Source organism: Strongylocentrotus purpuratus, unplaced genomic scaffold, assembly GCF_000002235.5.
Source record: "Strongylocentrotus purpuratus isolate Spur 01 unplaced genomic scaffold, Spur_5.0 spur5_scaffold_2, whole genome shotgun sequence".
NCBI lineage: Eukaryota > Metazoa > Echinodermata > Echinoidea > Camarodonta > Strongylocentrotidae > Strongylocentrotus > Strongylocentrotus purpuratus.
Genome location: NW_022145605.1, coordinates 41,911,527 through 41,928,663, shown reverse-complemented (window position 1 = coordinate 41,928,663; position 17,137 = coordinate 41,911,527). Strand labels below are relative to the sequence as shown.

Below are 17,137 nucleotides of genomic sequence, written 5' to 3'. Positions count from 1 at the left end.
AAATGCTTCGCTTCTTTTTTTCTTCTTCATTTTCTGAATGCATTTCTTGAAATAATGTAGATGAAATGAAATGAATGAATGTTGATGAAGTGGGAGGAAAAAGGAGTTACCTAAAAGTCATTTCGAATATACTGAAATAACTTTCCATCTATCACTGTACGTCCCAAATATTAAATGTATACTAAACACTCATTACATGTCGTGGGAAGATTTTAAAAAAAAGTAGAGCAGCAAGCCACATTCCCCAATACGCGCATACCTCGTAGTTAATTTCAAGTAGCTCATCAATATGTAATACCTGAAATTACCTCGATCAATGCATCTTACTAGGTAAAGCATTATACAATATACTAGGTCATCATGGAAGTTTAGAAAATAAGAAGAAAAAAAAAGAAAAAAAAAGTTTAGAAAATAAGGGCACTTATATACGTAAGGAAGAGAACCCATTCAGACGGGAAAATGAGATGGCAGCCTTTCTGCTTATTCACATTTATACAAATCATTTTGTTGCAGTTTGATGTTAGTTCTTCATGATAAGCCAATTGCTCTTCTTCCGGTGGCTTCGTGAGTCCCTTAAATTATTCAGTGAAAACAAAGTACTCGAATGAAACGGAGTGTTTTACACACTAACATATATATATTAAAGCTACATACACTTAACTAAAGGAAAGAAACCTTTAGAAAATGGACTGGATATTATTGAAAATATTATTCTAAACAAGAATGTACTACATGATTGTATTACTTTACGTTTCAATTTCACGAGAGAAATAGAACTCGAGAGAGGGAGCAGAGAAGAAGTGATGGAAATGAAAGAAGACTAATAGCATGAGAGGAAAGAAAAGAGCAAAGAAGACAAGAAAACGGTGTAAACAGGAAAAGGAGGAGCATGGGAGAGAGAGAAAGAGAGAGAGAGAGATAGACTTGAGCTTTGGATCAGCTAATGAGTAATACATGAAACAGATTTTGAGCGGCCAGTAATTATCTTTCGCCGGAGAACTTGCGTAAGGAGCTATAATTTTATTTTTTATTTTTTTAAATCAAACATTATGGGGAATAGCAAAAAACGGTTGTCTTCTTTGCTCTTTTCTTTCCTCTCATGTTATTAGTCTTCTTTCATTGAGGTAATTTCAGGTCTTACATATTGATGAGCTGTTTGAAATGTGGCTTGCTGCTCTACTTAAAAAAAAAAAAACTTCCCATGACATGTAATGAGTGTTTAGTGTACATTATGTGGGACGTACAGTGATAGATGGAAAGTTATTTCAGTATATTCGAAATGACTTTTAGGCAACTGCTTTTTCCTCCCACATCATCAACATTCATTCATTTCATTTCATTTACATAATTTCATGAAATGCATTCAGAAAATGAAGAAAAAAGAAAGAAACAAAAACAACCCGTGAAAAAAAAATATTGTCGGCGAAGCATTTGTCGTAGTACTAGTAGCATTTGTATTTAATGGGACACTTTTTGGGCGGAGCAAATGTCATCGGAGCAAATGTCACCGGAGCAAGTGTCGCTTCATGCGGAGCAAATGTCGTCGGAGCAATTGTCGGCGGAGCAAATGTCACCGGAGCAATTGTCGCTTCAGGCGGAGCAATTGTCGGCGGAGCAATTGTCGGCGGAGCAAATGTCGGCGGAGCAAATTTCGTCGGAGCAATTGTCGGCGGAGCAAATGTCACCGGAGCAATTGTCGCTTCAGGCGGAGCAATTGTCGGCGGAGCAAATGTCGGCGGAGCAAGTGTCGCTTCAGGCGGAGCAAATGTCGGCGGAGCAAATGTCGGCGGAGCAATTGTCGCGTTTTGCGGAGCAATTGACGGCGGAGCAATTGTCGGCGGAGCAATTGTCGGCGGAGCAATTGTCGGCGGAGCATCTGTCGGCGGAGCAATTGTCGGCGGAGCAACTGTCGGCGGAGCAACTGTCGGCGGAGCAACTGTCGGCGGAGCACCTGTCGGCGGAGCATTTGACGTCGGAGCAAATGTCGCGGAGCAAATGTCGCGTTTTGCGGAGTAACTGTCGGCAGAGCAATCGTCGGCGGAGCATGTGTCATGGAACCCATATAGAGTACCAAAGTGTGACGTCATATTAGCCAAGATGCCAAGGATGCTGGTTCCAAACCATTTTGTGCTAAACGTTGAATTTGCCCTCTACAGGAATTACACAGAAAATATAGAGCAAGTCCTCCCAATTCCAAAAATATAAAGTGGTTCAGTCATGTTCAGGCTAGCTCAGGTTCATGTACATGTACAGTGTACATGAACCTGAGCTTTGTACTATATACTGTTTGATTTTCAAATATTTTACTTAACATGAAAGTACACCTTTACATGTATGTACCATGTACACTGTATATACAACTATATATATTGCAGTTTTAATGACTTTCTCATTTTATGTTGCTTGTACAATGTAGTAGTTTGGCCTCATATTGAAGCATTTTATGGATCCTTTCAAGGTAGAAACTACAAGTACAGTACATGTACTGTATTTGCATTTTACCAACACTCAGATAGAAACCTACTGTATAAAACAAAAATTAAGTATCAGGAAATTTTCCATTTAAGAACAGTTCTTCTCACAGTCATTTCCAAAAGTGAAATATCAATTGTGTAATTGTACACTGAAGAAAATTGATCAAGAAATTGTGAATACATAATTTCCAAGGAGAATTTATGACTTTTTAAATGGTAAATACAAGTATGCTTTAAAACTAGTTCAACAAAATCTAATTACCATCTTTCTTCTTTTTTGGAGAAGAAATAATTCACTTAGGATTTCCTTTATTTGGTCATCATGCTTTTGTTTACGTACATGTACAATGTGGATTATACACATTCCTCACACAATAAATTAAGCACAAACCATGGGCACATCTTACAGTATGCATTAATAGATTTCATTGTCATTGTGAAGATCAATGTCTCCCTCTAGGTGTAGCTCTCATACATGTACATCTCTCATAACTGGTTTAACTAATATTCCTGTTCCAACGTCTAATGAGATAGCCATACATGCACACACACAGGTGGCAATTCAATACACAAAGATTGACATCATAATTATACTGTATCAACATTCAACACTGACACGTACTGCAATGACAAGGGCACCATTCAAATTGTCATACCAATGAGTAGGCCTACCGGTAATCACTTCCAGATTTTATTTTAAATGAGTTTTGTGTTTTAATAAAACCCATTATGTTCAATAGGCCACTGCAGGTGTAAAATCCTAAGGGTGACCTTTTATAACTTTCCATGAGCAGGAATTTCAAGATAAAATTATCAGTTAAAACAAAGCAAGTTACAGAGTATACGAGAATACACCTGGCGGTGGCCTGTACTTATATCAAAGAAGAAGAACAAGAAAATTGATAAAAATGTTGTCTGATTGAAATTGCTAGATAATAATCTACTGTCAACAAAATAGATTAGATCAAATGTAGATCTAAAATGATTTGGAAAATCAAGTCAGTAAATGAGTATGAAGTTATGAACCTTAATAGAGCCAAAGCCAATATCAAGGATTGCAACTGCGATGCCGCTCAATGTAACGTTAGATCTACAATGAAAATCAAAATAAAGGCTTAAACTTGAAGCAGAAAAAAAATTGTGTCCAAAAAAACAGTCACTATATTTGTAGATCTACAAGACCTCATAAGTAATATACAGTAGATCTAAACAAAACAAGTAAAAGTGAATAAATATATTAGTAATTTGTTACAACAACTAAGTATGACTCTAGTAAGTACGGTATTGGTGGTGTGACAATGAGTGTGATGTGCGACCATAGTTCGAGCTTGACCTTGCTTCGCTCTCTCACAAAATCTGAAACCACCATTGGAAAGAGATACTTAACAATAATATTACCTAGCGACAAAATGTTCTATGGAATCGGGTGTGAAATTATGAAAATATGGTGAATTTTGCAGTCTTTTGCGTCCGTCCCGAAAAAACATATGAACCTACCGACAAGGGTCTGGAAATCTTTTTGAGAGCAGATGTCATGTAAAAAGTGGTACCAACTCATTGTATAGTTCGCCTTGCAAAATATGCAATTATCTTAAAGGTAAAGACCAGTATTGGAAACGCCCCAATTTCAAAAAATGAGATGGAAGCTCTTATTACCATTTACCAATCATGTGAAAGAATATGTTTTGACTAATACATGACGATAAAACTTTGCCGGGAAACCGCCAACTAATTTGGTAAATTAGTTTATTTACTGGGATGTGAGAGATAATTGGCGTGTCCCATATTCTGTGTACAGTGCTTGTAACTTTACGAAGACTGAGCCAAATTTCTTATCATTTTGATGATTCCAGAACCTTGCAGTACACACCGATACAACCTTTTCTGATCGATTCCACAACGTTTCTTTCAAAATGCAATCACATGACCATAACTGGTCTTTATCTTCAACTTAAAGTCTTAAATAGACCTAGAGCCTATAGAGGGTCTAACCGTCTATATTTGATTGATCACTTTTTGTGATAAATCAGATGTAAACTTCAGTGTGCGAAACGCTGTGAATCAAGGTCTTCTTTTTTTCATGAATTTTTCTAAAAATGCAGCGCATTCTGATCTGACATCAAATTTTGAGATCGCGATATCTTCGAAATTTCTTCGACGATAAATTTTCTATTTGCACCGATTTGTAATAAAAACCTTGCACTTGCGGTCAATTTGGTAATAATTGAACTAAATTTTGTGTAGAATATGAGAAATCATGGATCGAATATCACATTTCCTAATACTTAAAGTACGAGTAGACTAGACCTCATATCTTTCAAAATATCTGTGAACTTTTGTCACCCAATGCCAATTTGTCACCGTCATTACACTGTCCATAAATAAAAATTTGATTCCTCCATAGACTAGGTCTAGGCCTAAATAGTAAATGGCAATAGGCCTAGTAGTGGGATATAGCAAAACTAGTACTCATGGGCAATGTGGAAAAGCTAATTTATGACTAGCCCTAGACCTTTGACTACAAATCTACTCTCTTAAAGTACTAAACGTATAGCCTGCCAGCACGGCCAGCTGCCATGTCATGAGCATGACCATAACTGTGGCCTGCGCTGGCCTAATCGGTTGGCCTGGCTCCAGCTCCAGCTAGCTCGCTGTTTGATCCGCTGTGCTTACCATTCATTCATCAGGTTGATGCAAACGAAACTCACTTTCAGGTTTCACACACACTGATCGAGGTACCTACCTTTTTAAGGAACTAATGGTGCTGATCTGGCGGTCAGGTTGTCGTCAAAATTGGGGTTTTTCAAGCTCGAATACTGTATACGTATTTAAAATATCAGACGTTAGTGCCTCGTAAATGAAAAAGGGTAATTTGATTAATTCCTTGAATTCAGAGAAACTCCAAATGGGCGGTCCAACAAACATTTGCTGCAATGCATCTGACGCATGAGGGCGACAAATCAATTTAACGGCGGCGCCGAAAACGAAATCTACACAGATAGGCAGTGCTGTGTTGCTAACACGCAGCCTATAGCCAGAGCTAGCCCGTTCCCCTGTCGCGCCCGGGCCCCTAGCTTGCGATTTCGTATAGGTATAAGCTTTCAGCTCGCAGCTAGCTAGCTAAATACTCGAATCTAGCAGGCACAGCTCACCTCAGTTCTTCGCAAGGCCAAGCTAAAGTGGAGGAATTCAACAACAAGAGTAAGAAGTTCATTGTCACCTCAAGTTTAACACTCGAGAAAAGAACGAAGAAGTCATAATTATCAGAAGAAGGCACGCTAAATTTGAATTTTGAAGGTATCCCCAACGTCATTCAACAAAGTTATCTGATCTTTGTAGCCTTCTTTTACTAATTTTGACCACATCTGATTCTGATCGAGCTGAACTGACTGTTTATGCACTTTTCCGGTATTTTCGAGTGAGGTAACTTTAACTTAATGTTTAATGAATAGGTCTAGGCCTAGATCTATGCCGCCTATTATATAAGACCAAAGTTTCTGTCTCTTTCATTCGTTAGCCTCTGATTCGGGGAGGGTCGGCTCCTCTCTTTAGAGCCGATCCTACCCAAAATAATCAGAGGCTAACGAACGAAAGAGACAGACATTTCGGTCTAAGGTCTAATGTGACTAAATAAATTAAAGGTTTCCGTTTACACTCATCAACAAAGCTCTGTGGTCATCTGGATGCAAGAAATTCAAGACTCGCATCTCTGAAACTTTGTCTTTGATTTTGATTTATCTTTCATGATGTTCTTGCTCAATGGCATGTTTTCCATACTTTTTGAGGGGTTAACATTAAATAACAAGTATCTGCTGCCACACACAGACTTCCGGTACATACCATTCACATACCATTGAATTTGACCTTGTGCATTGTAGGCAGAGATGCCAAGTTCAAAGATCTGCAATGCGTGACATTTTCATTATTCGTGCGAGGGTATAACACGCGTATAATGAGGTATACTGTAGCATTTTTTACAAATCTAACGCGCGCGTCGTGCGTGAGAGCGTTTTCAGACCCTCGAAATGCGTGATGTCATGCCTAATGCGTGGCACTTGGTAGCTCTGTGTAGGAGTATTAAATGTGTTTGACTATATGGCTTTGAGTTTGAGTTATGAGTGTGATTGTGATGGTGCATTTCTTAAATTTTTTATTTTTTTATTAGGGCCTATATTATTCTTTTTTTTACTAGTCTACCCAATTTCAAGAACCTGTAGAGATGAGACCCGAAAGACCCTGGGCTAAGTTTGGGGCCATTAGCCCAGCCCATAAGGCATTTGGGCAGTTATAACCAATACCATGTCACTTTGTCAGCGTCGGCCATCATATTCGTAGTTCATACTCGTCTCTATGTGCAGGTATTCAAAATTGGATAGCAAAAAAAAAATTGTCAAATTCTAGAAGGAAAATAAAATAAAAAAACTAGTGCCTCGATCCCTTTACAAAGGAAGATCTTGATAATGACTGAAGGCTGTAGCGCAGATGTGGGCTATTAAGTCTGTTCTGTTTGGAAATATGCTCTGTTGAGAAAGTGGCCCGAATTCAAAAAGGAGGTTTGTCGACAAACCAAGGTTTATGTGTGTCATATGACGCGTCTCGACCCATTTCAGACCAAGGTTTGACTGAACTTTGGTCTGAAATTTGGTCTGAAATGCATCATATGACACACATAAACCTAGGCTTGTCGACAAACCTCCTTTATGAATTCAGGCCAGTATGTCTGCCTCAGCCACATGTATGAATGCATAATGAGAAAATGATTAGATTCTACTTACCAATAAGTATCCAATTCTCTATCTCACCTTCCATAGATGCCTTTGTAAATCTTATTTAGATTCCTGTCTCGGAAGAAAGAAAGAACATTATTGTCAAGATGCCTAAGGTTATTAAGAAGACATCAAGCACAGGCAAGAAATCCCAACAGAAGGCTTCAACGTCAAGATCACGAATTCGCAGCGACAGTCCTATCGTTAGGACAGCTGTTAATGTCAGCCAGGTAATACATGTATTTATAGATAAAAATTACACAAGGGAGATGAAAATTGGTCTTGTTTTGGGGCAGTTCATGTTTTTGGACCTTGTGATAGATTAGCTTGATTGCTAAGCAAATTACCTAAGAAAGTACATGTAGTCTAAGTCTACTACTACAACGACTACTACTACCGCTGCTGCTACTACTTCTACTACCATTAATTGTACAAGTTTCTTTAATACATCTTTTAATGACAAACTATTTGGTCGATGTTTCAACCAAATAAGATTTTTTTTTTTTTTTTTTTGGGGGGGGGGGGGGGTTACATGTTTTATGCAGATAAAATGCAAGTTAGAATTTTTAACTTTGTGAACATAATGTGACAACAGTGACATCTTTCCTTTTTTTCTCTCCCTTTGTACAGATTTCCAAGTCCAAAAGAAAGAAAGCACAAAACGGTGATGGTAAGTCCCTTGAAGCTAGAACTTCTCAGAGCTCCTTCTTCTCAGAGCTTTATCCAAACATGTACAGGACCTTGCCCGTCCATCTATCATTTCTTCAATTCATTTCCATCTATACCTGCAGTATGCTTTTCTTGTTTTGGTGTCTTCACATGCCTGTCTTACCGGTATTAGGAGTTGTCAGTGATTACCAATCCATTGCAACTTCAAAAATCTATTGCTCCTGTGTATTAAAGAGATAGGGGTTTGATTGGAGGATCTGAGATCAATCATGATCAGTCACAGCTCAAGACAGGCAGCAGAAGTAGAACATTGTATTTCCTGTTTAGTGGCAGGGGGTGTGGGGGGGGGGGGGGGGAGAGATCTTATTGAATGGATGTATTGCAAGAGCCAGTTGTAAGAATTCACTGACTTGACTCGACAACACCCTTCTGATTCTCAGAATAATTATATTCATTTTCTCTTGGCAATCAGGTGACATGTTCAAGGAAGATAATATACAAGGATTTTTTTTTCTTTTTTTATTTTGCCTTCTTACTTCTTTCTTCTGTTATCTCTTATGTTTACCATTTGATTTAGGGGCATGTTCCCCTATGCCATTGACAGGAGTTTGGTTTTAACTTCAACTAAATATATATATTGTATATATAAAACCAGATAAAATAATTCAAAGTATATTCAACACTCTTCATAACAAATTAAAAACATACAAATACAGAATGGAATGATTTTTTTTTAAGTGGAGAAAAAATGAAATAATTTATTAAAAAAATCTATTTAAAAAAAATTGTGAAAAAAGAATTGAAAAATTGAAAAAAGAATGAAATGATTATCATTCATAATAATATAACTTTATTCAGGTGAAATGTTCAAGGAGCGCACAGTATCTGCAAGGACCTTCTCACATTGGAAACCCATCACTAAATCATCTCAGGCTTTACTTGTTCAAACAATCGACAGTGCCATCATGTGAGTATAGGGGACTCAACACAATTTAAAGAATTTTTCTTTCTACAGCAATTTTTCTATTTCACCAGTATCATTTCTCATGATCATTGTGCACCACTGTCGTTACCGTCATCACGTTTATTATCATCATGATGAATCTCATCACAACCATTAACAACTTTGTCTAATAGGGTTCAACTGCAGATGATATCCAAAAAGATTAAATGATTGATTTTATTAACAGAGAAAGGGGAAGGGGGGGGGGGGGTAATTTAGTCTGAAATTGAATGTAATGCAAGTCCTTTAAAGCATTTTTATAACCCAATATTATTGAAAAAAGCTTGTCAAATGATATTTCCTTTTTTACTTTGTTGGGGTCTTTAAGGCAATCCCCAATCCCCCTTGCAACGTTGATGTTGTCACGGAAAAACAACAATTTAGCTTACTGGTTTTTATGTCTCGGCTCAAAGAGAACTTTATTCAACTTTTTCATGGTGTACCTGAATTCCAAACACCAAAGGAAAAGCTCACCCTCGTCAGGGTAACATAATTCTTAATTCTCATGTGACAGCTGTCTATCCTTGTAATGACGACTTGAAAATCTTTGATACATTTCAGATCGGTGCTTTCTGAGACAAGCTCTGTGGCATATTCAGATGTGCGAGATGTTCTCAATAGTCTGAAGAAAAGGTAAGGAAAGAACAACTACGCCATATCAATGCTAGGAAGCTGGATGAAAAGAAAAAAAGGAAAAATAAATCTGTTGTTGAAAAAGGTTGAACAAGGCTGAACAAAATTGGACAAAAACTAGAAAAAAAATTATGCTTGAAGTTGATAGTTCTAAACATACAGATATGTGAACCTCATTTGACTTGATCAAGAACAACTTTCCCATTTGCCTCGTACCAAAATAGGATTTTTTTTTCTTTGAGAGATATACCCAATAATATAACATGGATGGCTCAAATTTTGTTTGAGATTATTCTGACCCAAAGATCTTTCAGTCATAACAAACATTTATTAGTCAACTTGCTATTAAGGGTGGATTGCCCTTTTTCTAGTTCCTAACATTAGACAACTGGAATTTTGCTTTTATAATTTCTTTACAGGATACTGGACAAGTCCAGGAATCTGAAGGCTCCTGCAACTAAACGCCCTAAATTCAACACACTAGAGGCCGCTTGTGTGAGTTTCATGCTATCTTTATTTACTATTTTGTTTATTTTGATTGAGTTTTCAAATGTCTGTGGGTTTAGCTAGGAATAAATGCTTACAAAATAGTTTTGATCTAGCTATAGACCCCTACTTTATGAACTTGAACTGTGTCAATATTTTAGATGTAGTTAAACATTAATGAATTTTTCCTTTGATTTAGCGATTCATTCTAGTTATGGCCTGATGGGTATTACCATATGAAAGACACATATTGAAAGCTGTGTTATATAGATATGTTTCACGTTTTTGGATTTAGCTAACATGATTGCTTCTATTGTTCTAGACATTAACGGTTCTGTAGCAGTTCTCATCATTCCATAGTTATCCATTATCTACTGCTTCAGTATTCCAGCCATCTCATGACTATTGCTCCTGTTGTTTGGAGTTCATTTTGTACCCTTTCAAAACATCTATTCAGTGTATGCTAGCTTATTTAATTGATCACTTCACAATAATAAAGTAGGCAGGCGCGGATCCAGGATTTCTTAGGGGGGGGGGCCCAAATTTGAAATTTTGCGAGCCAAATATTGGTACGTATAATGGTGACCAACAGTAACGTAATGTGGGGGGGGGGTCGGTGCAGGGAGGGGCGAGTTTCCCCCTCCCTCCTCCGCGAAACGCGGAAGCTTTGACGTTTCATTAAATTATAAGGGAAAGAAGACGATTCGTTGTACCGTTCTCGAAAAAAATTCTCGTCTGAATTAAGTTTTTCACCTCCCGCGCGAAGCGCGGGAAATTTTACGATTTATTTAACTATTAGAGAAAGAAGACGGTTCGTTGTGGAGTTATCGACTCTTGATCCTCGTCTGAATTCAGGTCCCCCCCCCCCCCTTCGCGCGAAGCGCGGAAGCTTTTAAGTTTCTTTCAATCATTAGAGAAAGAAGACGATTCGTTGTACCGTTTTCGAAAATAATCCTCGTCTGAATTAAGATTTTCCCGCGCGGTAGCTTTTACGTTTCATTAAATCATTCGAGAAACAAGACGATTCGTTGTACAGTTCTCGACTCTTAATCCTTGTCTGAATTCAGTTTTCCCCCTTCCGCGCGAAGCGTGGAAGCTTATACGATTCATTAAATCATTCGAGAAAGAAGACGATTCGTTGTACCGTTCTCGACTCTTAATCCTTGTCTAAATTCAGTTCCCCCCTCCCCCTCCTGCGCGAAGCGCGGAAGCTTTGACGTTTCATTAAAATATTAAAGAAAGAAGACGATTCGTTGTACCGTTCTCGACTCTTAATCCTCGTCTGAATTCAGGTCCCCCCTCTCGCGGCAGCTTTGACGTTTCATTAAATCATTAGAGAAACAAGACGATTTGTTGTACAGTTCTCGACTCTTAATCTTCGTCTGAATTCAGTTTTCCCCCTTCCGCGCGAAGCGTGGAAGCTTTTACGATTCATTAAATCATTCGAGAAACAAGACGATTCGTTGTACAGTTCTCGACTCTTAATCCTCGTCTGAATTCAGTTTTCCCCCTTCCGCGCGAAGCGTGGAAGCTTTTACGAATCCTTAAATCATTAGAGAAAGAAGACGATTCGTTGTACCGTTCTCAACTCTTAATCCTTGTCTAAATTCAGTCTCCCCCCTCCCCCTCCTGCGCGAAGCGCGGAAGCTTTGACGTTTCATTAAAATATTAAAGAAAGAAGACGATTCGTTGTACCGTTCTCGACTCTTATTCCTCGTCTGAATTCAGGTCCCCCCTCTCGCGGCAGCTTTGACGTTTCATTAAATCATTCGAGAAACAAGACGATTCGTTTTACAGTTCTCGACTCTTAATCCTCGTCTGAATTCAGTTTTCCCCCTTCCGCGCGAAGCGTGGAAGCTTTTACGAATCCTTAAATCATTAGAGAAAGAAGACGATTCGTTGTACCGTTCTCGGCTCTTAATCCTTGTCTAAATTCAGTCTCCCCCCTCCCCCTCCTGCGCGAAGTGCGGAAGCTTTGACGTTTCATTAAAATATTAAAGAAAGAAGACGATTCGTTGTACCGTTCTCGACTCTTAATCCCCGTTTGAATTCAGGTTCCCCCCCTCCCGCGCGCAAAGCGCGGAAGCTTTGACGTTTCATAAGCTTAAGAGAGAAAGAAGACGATTTGCTGTACCGTTCTTGATTCTTAATCCTCGTCTGAATTTCAAAGATATCCTTTGTCTGCTCCTTTTTCTTCCTACGCCCCCCCCCCTGGCTACGTGCCTGCGGTCCGATAAACACATTTTGATACCTTGTCCGACCCCGCAAGGTTTAAGGCAATAAATTACGGTCAGATGAGCATTCAGGGGCCCGCCTTAGGGCCCCTGGTGGGGTCGAGACGGCGGAGCCGGCCCCGGAAGCTCAGGGGTTTTAGGCGTTTAACTAAGATCAGATGAGCATTTTTTTTGTATACCTTATTATTTTGTGACACTGGCAGGACACTATTGGCGTGGGGTACAGGGGGCAGAGCCCCCCAAAATCAGGGGTTTTAGGCATTAAATTACCGTCAGATAAGCATCTATGGGCCCGCCGTAGGGCCCTATAGGTGGAGTCCATGGGGGCAGAGCCCCGGAAGCCTAGGGGTTTTAGGCATTTAATCCCGGTCAGATGAGCATATTTTGATGCCTCATTATTTTTTAACACTGGCAGTTAACTATTCTCTCTTTCTTGCTCTCATTCTATTTTATTTCTCTTTAATATACTTTTTCAAAAAAAGTGTAGGGGGGGGGGGGGGGGGGGGAGGGAGCTCGAGGCTCCCGATCCCTGCCGTACCTCGGGCCCTGACATGTAGGAATCACAAGAATCATTTTTCATGCCTTGCTGTAAATTTAGGAATTTGTCATTTTCCAACAAACACATACAAACGTATAATTTACTAAAAAGTGAGGAAAAATCTCGGAAATTAAGTAATTTCAGCATTATTTGTAATCCACCGTTGTGGAATTAGAAATAAACCACGTTTGAATTTGATTTCCCCCAAGCCCCCCCCCCCTATCCGTACGCCAGTATCTCCTCTTTTCCTTTTTTCTTTCCCTTTCCTTCCTTCTCTCTTATTTTTTTGATTGGAGGGGGGGGGGGGGGGGGGGGGGTCAACAGCATGGGAGGCAAGGCTCTTTCGGCCCCCCCCCTCCCCCCGATCTCCTTCTTTCCCCTTTTCTTTTTTTCTTCCTCTTTTTTCTTTCCCTTTCTCTCCTCTTTCCCTTCCCCTTCTTTTCCTTTCTTCTTCTCTCTTTTTTTTTTTTTTTTTTTTTGCGGGGGGGGGGGGGGGGGGCCAAGGCCCGCTCGGCCCCCCCCCTGGATCCGCGCCTGAAAGTAGGCCTCACAAATAAACCAGAGAAGAATTACATTGTCTGTTGTGATGTGGCTCACAGCTACATTGTAGGTATAAGTACTTTTTTTTCATGCTTCTTGGTGTTTTGTATTTCTTGTAGCAAAAGTTAGAGAGTGAAGTCGTAGAAGCGTTAAACCAAGAGGAACAATTATCAGAGATGGTGGAGCAGATGACAAGGTAAGAAGCAGGACAAGGATATTAACCCCTTGACTACTGAATTCTGTGACTACCATAGGCTTAATATAGGGACCACCCAGTTTCCATGGGCAACGGGTTAACAACAAAAGGTGTATGGGAGGGGTGGTAGGGGGCTGTAGACACATCACATGTCAAGGAGCAACTTTCAGAAATAAATGGTTAAAAAAATGGCAAAGTAAGAAAATAGATATACAGTCAAAGCTGTCTATAGCAACGGCCCAAGGGAACTTAAAAAGTGGTCTTTGTATACAGGCTCCTTTAGTACATGTTTCAATAAGAAACCATTTTCAAGGGAAACTAAAAATGTGGTCTTTGTAGACAGGTGGTCACTAAAGCAGGTTTGACTGTATAAACCCTGACAGGCTTGGGAGGGAGGAACTACTGTGAGAAATGGTAGATAACAAGCTTGGAAAGTGTCAGAGAGAGGCTTTGTATTGTACGAGGGAAATTTAAGAAAATTACTGTATTTCAGGTATTGACAGTGAATGCAGTCGTATTGTGTGCTACTTTGGCTTGGTCATATACATGTACATTTCTCAAAATATAAAGGAAAGTTATTATGCCATGAATTTGATTATTGCTACAATTGTTTTAATTTTCTATCTCTGTTCTTTTCTCTCTGTCTCTTCCTTCCCCTCCTCTCTCACTTACAGGACAGTGCAAGAAAAGGAAGAAATCTTGGAGGAACTTGAAAAAGCTGCCAGCAAAACAAAGAAAAAGTCCCAATTATGATATGTTACAGAGTTTATGTTTAACATTCTAAAACTAATATTTAAATACCTATGAGCACAAAGTTTAAAAAATAGAAATTCATACATGTAGGTCACATGACTTGAAAAACTTGTATTAACAAAGTAATATATATGAGTACATACTACATATACATGTATAAACACAAACGATCAGTAATTGATGGTGGAATGATAAAAATGGGTCACAACAGATTTGACAGGCGTAGATATGTAGTTAATTTAAATTCTCTCACAGGATGTTCTCTGGTCACGGTAGATGCATGAATGGGATTATACAGGGATACTGCTTAGATGGAGGAGGGGAGTATTACAGCATCTTCTTTTCTCATTCCTCCCCCTCTCCCTTTCTCCCCCCTTCCCCTTTTGAACTCCTCCTCTGCCCCCTTTCTCTCTCCCCTTCTCTCTCTCCCTCTCTCTATCTCTCTCTCTCTCTCCCCTTATTACTGATTTCTTTCCTTCTTTGTTTTGTCATTCCTTCCCTACCCCCCTCAAACACTGCTATGCCACAGACTGTCACAAGAAGTATGTTAGGAATGTAGACTTGTTTGAAATAAAATGTAAAAACTAAAATAGAAGTAAAGGAAAATAATTTAAGCAAACTAAAATGTAAATATGATGACCTGCAATTGCATGGCATTTTCTTTCATCCTGCTTTGTGAATAATGTACAAATGTCCATGTCTCTGTGAATTGTATTGTATTATGTGTAGATTTTGTATATTAAAATATAAGACTGTACATTCAAATAATGAAGTCCTCTGTGTTTGATACATTTCACTGATGTTGGTGTCATTCAGTCTTTTTTTTCTGTAGATGTTTTTTTAACTTGAAAAAATTATTAAGCAGAGAGATGGCTCCAACCCTCAAAGGGTTTTACCAAAATCTTACCAAAAAAAAGGTTATGAATGTGTGCGTGTAAATGCAATGAAATTGACCGATTGATTAGGAAAATTTTTAAACTTAAAAATAAATAACGCCAAGGCTTCATTATAGTACCATTTTTAGTTCAGTATTGATAGAGGGAGTCCAAATATTCTCTAATCCAAAAGATAAAAAGAAGAGAGAAACAAGAGACACGGAGATAAATAAAGATGAAAGAGAAACTTAAAGAGAGGTTTACCATATTTTCAGGTGTACTTTAGGTATCTGTCAGATTGGGTTTTACTAGAAACCCGACTCCTTGGTGGTGGCACTTCAATTTTTAGGGATGTTCGCAAACATTATTTGGTTTGAACCATTGACCTCCTAATATCAAGACCCTTGCTACATCCTCTGAAACTCCCAAACATTAAGAATCAAAATCTCACACTTGAAGTTTTAAACAGACAAACGGACACACAAAACATTAGAGCAACGAGCAAGAAAACATTTTAGTTTTGTTTTTCATTTAATAAGCACAAAATATATATGCCATTTTCATATATAATCATAATTGACAAAGTGGACAGTTTGTGTGGGAGTTGTCATTGAATTGTGTACAATTAACAAGACATTATACAACAGGTATATGATCACAAGTAAAATCAAAATGAATAGGATATTGATTATCCTGTATAAATACTAAGGATTTATACACTAGTCACCTCATTGGCATTTAAGAGGTGAATCACCAATACATTAACTGATCTTCCAAGAGATGAGTGCTACAATCAAAATAAATGTACATGTAATTGGTTTATCAAATTTAAATGATTTTGAACAGGAAGAGACTGATGAAGTGAGTTATAACTGAAAAATACCACAGCACGATATCGATGAAAGAAAACTTAGATTTCAAAATAATTTGAGCATGATTTTTTTAATCTGACACCCATAACTGAATTTCCAAAGCTTTTAACCATGAAGTAAATTTGTAGTTATTAATAATAATTGGAATTACGATGCACCTTTTCCAGAGGAAACAAGGTGCTGTCCTCTATTCTATAAAGAATTGTAGAGGTATGTTTTCAGATGTTTATGAAGAAGTTAAGTGAAGTAATATTTCTTAGAAATGCAGGATGTTTAATCCATAGGTGTGGGGGTAATGAATTGAAAGGATTTGAATGAAGCCTGCCTCTTTTCACTCCTATATTTCTCTGTCCATATGACTTTCAATTTTCAGGATTTGGTTTGTAATTTTGGTAAATTTAAATCAATAACAAGATTAAAGGCAGTCACAGCTCTGTCACACAGAATCTCGATGTCTTGAACAAGAATGAAAATGTGAAGAAATTGAACACTTGAACCAAAAATGAGTCACAGAAACCAATATAAGACAAACTAATATATGACTTGAGATTGAATCATAGGTTGTACATCGAATGAAGGAATCTGCGATTTGAGAAAAGTTACACAAGCAGGAAAGCATTGATTGGACAGGTATTTAGTGCTGAGCTGAGAAATTACAATACGTGTCTACCTTATACAAATACACATTATCAAGGACCCAAACAATTAATCCACACTCTTGCATATCAAACAAAGCATATTCATATTAAACATTTTAAAAATACATAACGATACTGTAGGTATATAGTTCTGGCAAGTTGTACAAATTATCAATTTCTTTCCTTTCCTGTCTTCTAATTCATTTTCAATTCTACAAGTATATACAATAAATTGTACAATGAAGATTCTGAACCAGTAGCAATGGCCCTGTACATAAATATATATATTCACATTTTGTACAATACATTTTCTACAACCTTGTACATACATGTATTCTACAATCTAACAAAGGTCAAAGTTCTACAGTGCAGATGGGCTTCTTCATGTACTTCCATTAAGTATCTTCACTACATGTACATCTGGAGAAAGAAAAAAAATCATCTCACTCTGTATCATACC

At 38.2% G+C, this 17,137-nt stretch overlaps 2 protein-coding genes across 8 annotated transcripts in view; one reads left to right on the top strand and one right to left on the bottom strand.

The window, feature by feature from the left end:
* LOC115926883 (ADP-ribose pyrophosphatase, mitochondrial-like) overlaps positions 1 to 5,426 on the bottom strand; it is a 32,919-nt gene extending 27,493 nt beyond the window's left edge. Inside the window, exon 1 of the mRNA XM_030992475.1 lies at positions 5,218 to 5,426. The gene's annotated coding sequence lies outside the window, so the exon portion shown is untranslated. The remainder of the gene's footprint in view (positions 1 to 5,217) is intronic.
* A 51-nt stretch (positions 5,427 to 5,477) lies between these two features.
* LOC756740 lies at positions 5,478 to 15,062 on the top strand. Of its 7 annotated transcripts, none has more exons than XM_001196442.4 (8): positions 5,478 to 5,675; positions 7,286 to 7,470; positions 7,871 to 7,910; positions 8,768 to 8,876; positions 9,474 to 9,545; positions 9,965 to 10,040; positions 13,463 to 13,539; positions 14,214 to 15,062. In XM_001196442.4, exons 2-8 carry the CDS (start codon positions 7,348 to 7,350, stop codon positions 14,290 to 14,292), a joined length of 576 nt encoding a protein of 191 aa, XP_001196442.1. In that variant the 5' UTR covers positions 5,478 to 5,675; positions 7,286 to 7,347; the 3' UTR covers positions 14,293 to 15,062. The 7 variants fall into 7 exon arrangements, with proteins under 7 accessions (XP_001196442.1, XP_011673394.1, XP_011673393.1 ...); XM_011675092.2 differs by having other exon boundaries at positions 5,545 to 5,675; positions 7,309 to 7,470; XM_011675091.2 differs by having other exon boundaries at positions 5,548 to 5,771.
* The last annotated feature ends 2,075 nt before the right edge of the window (positions 15,063 to 17,137 follow it).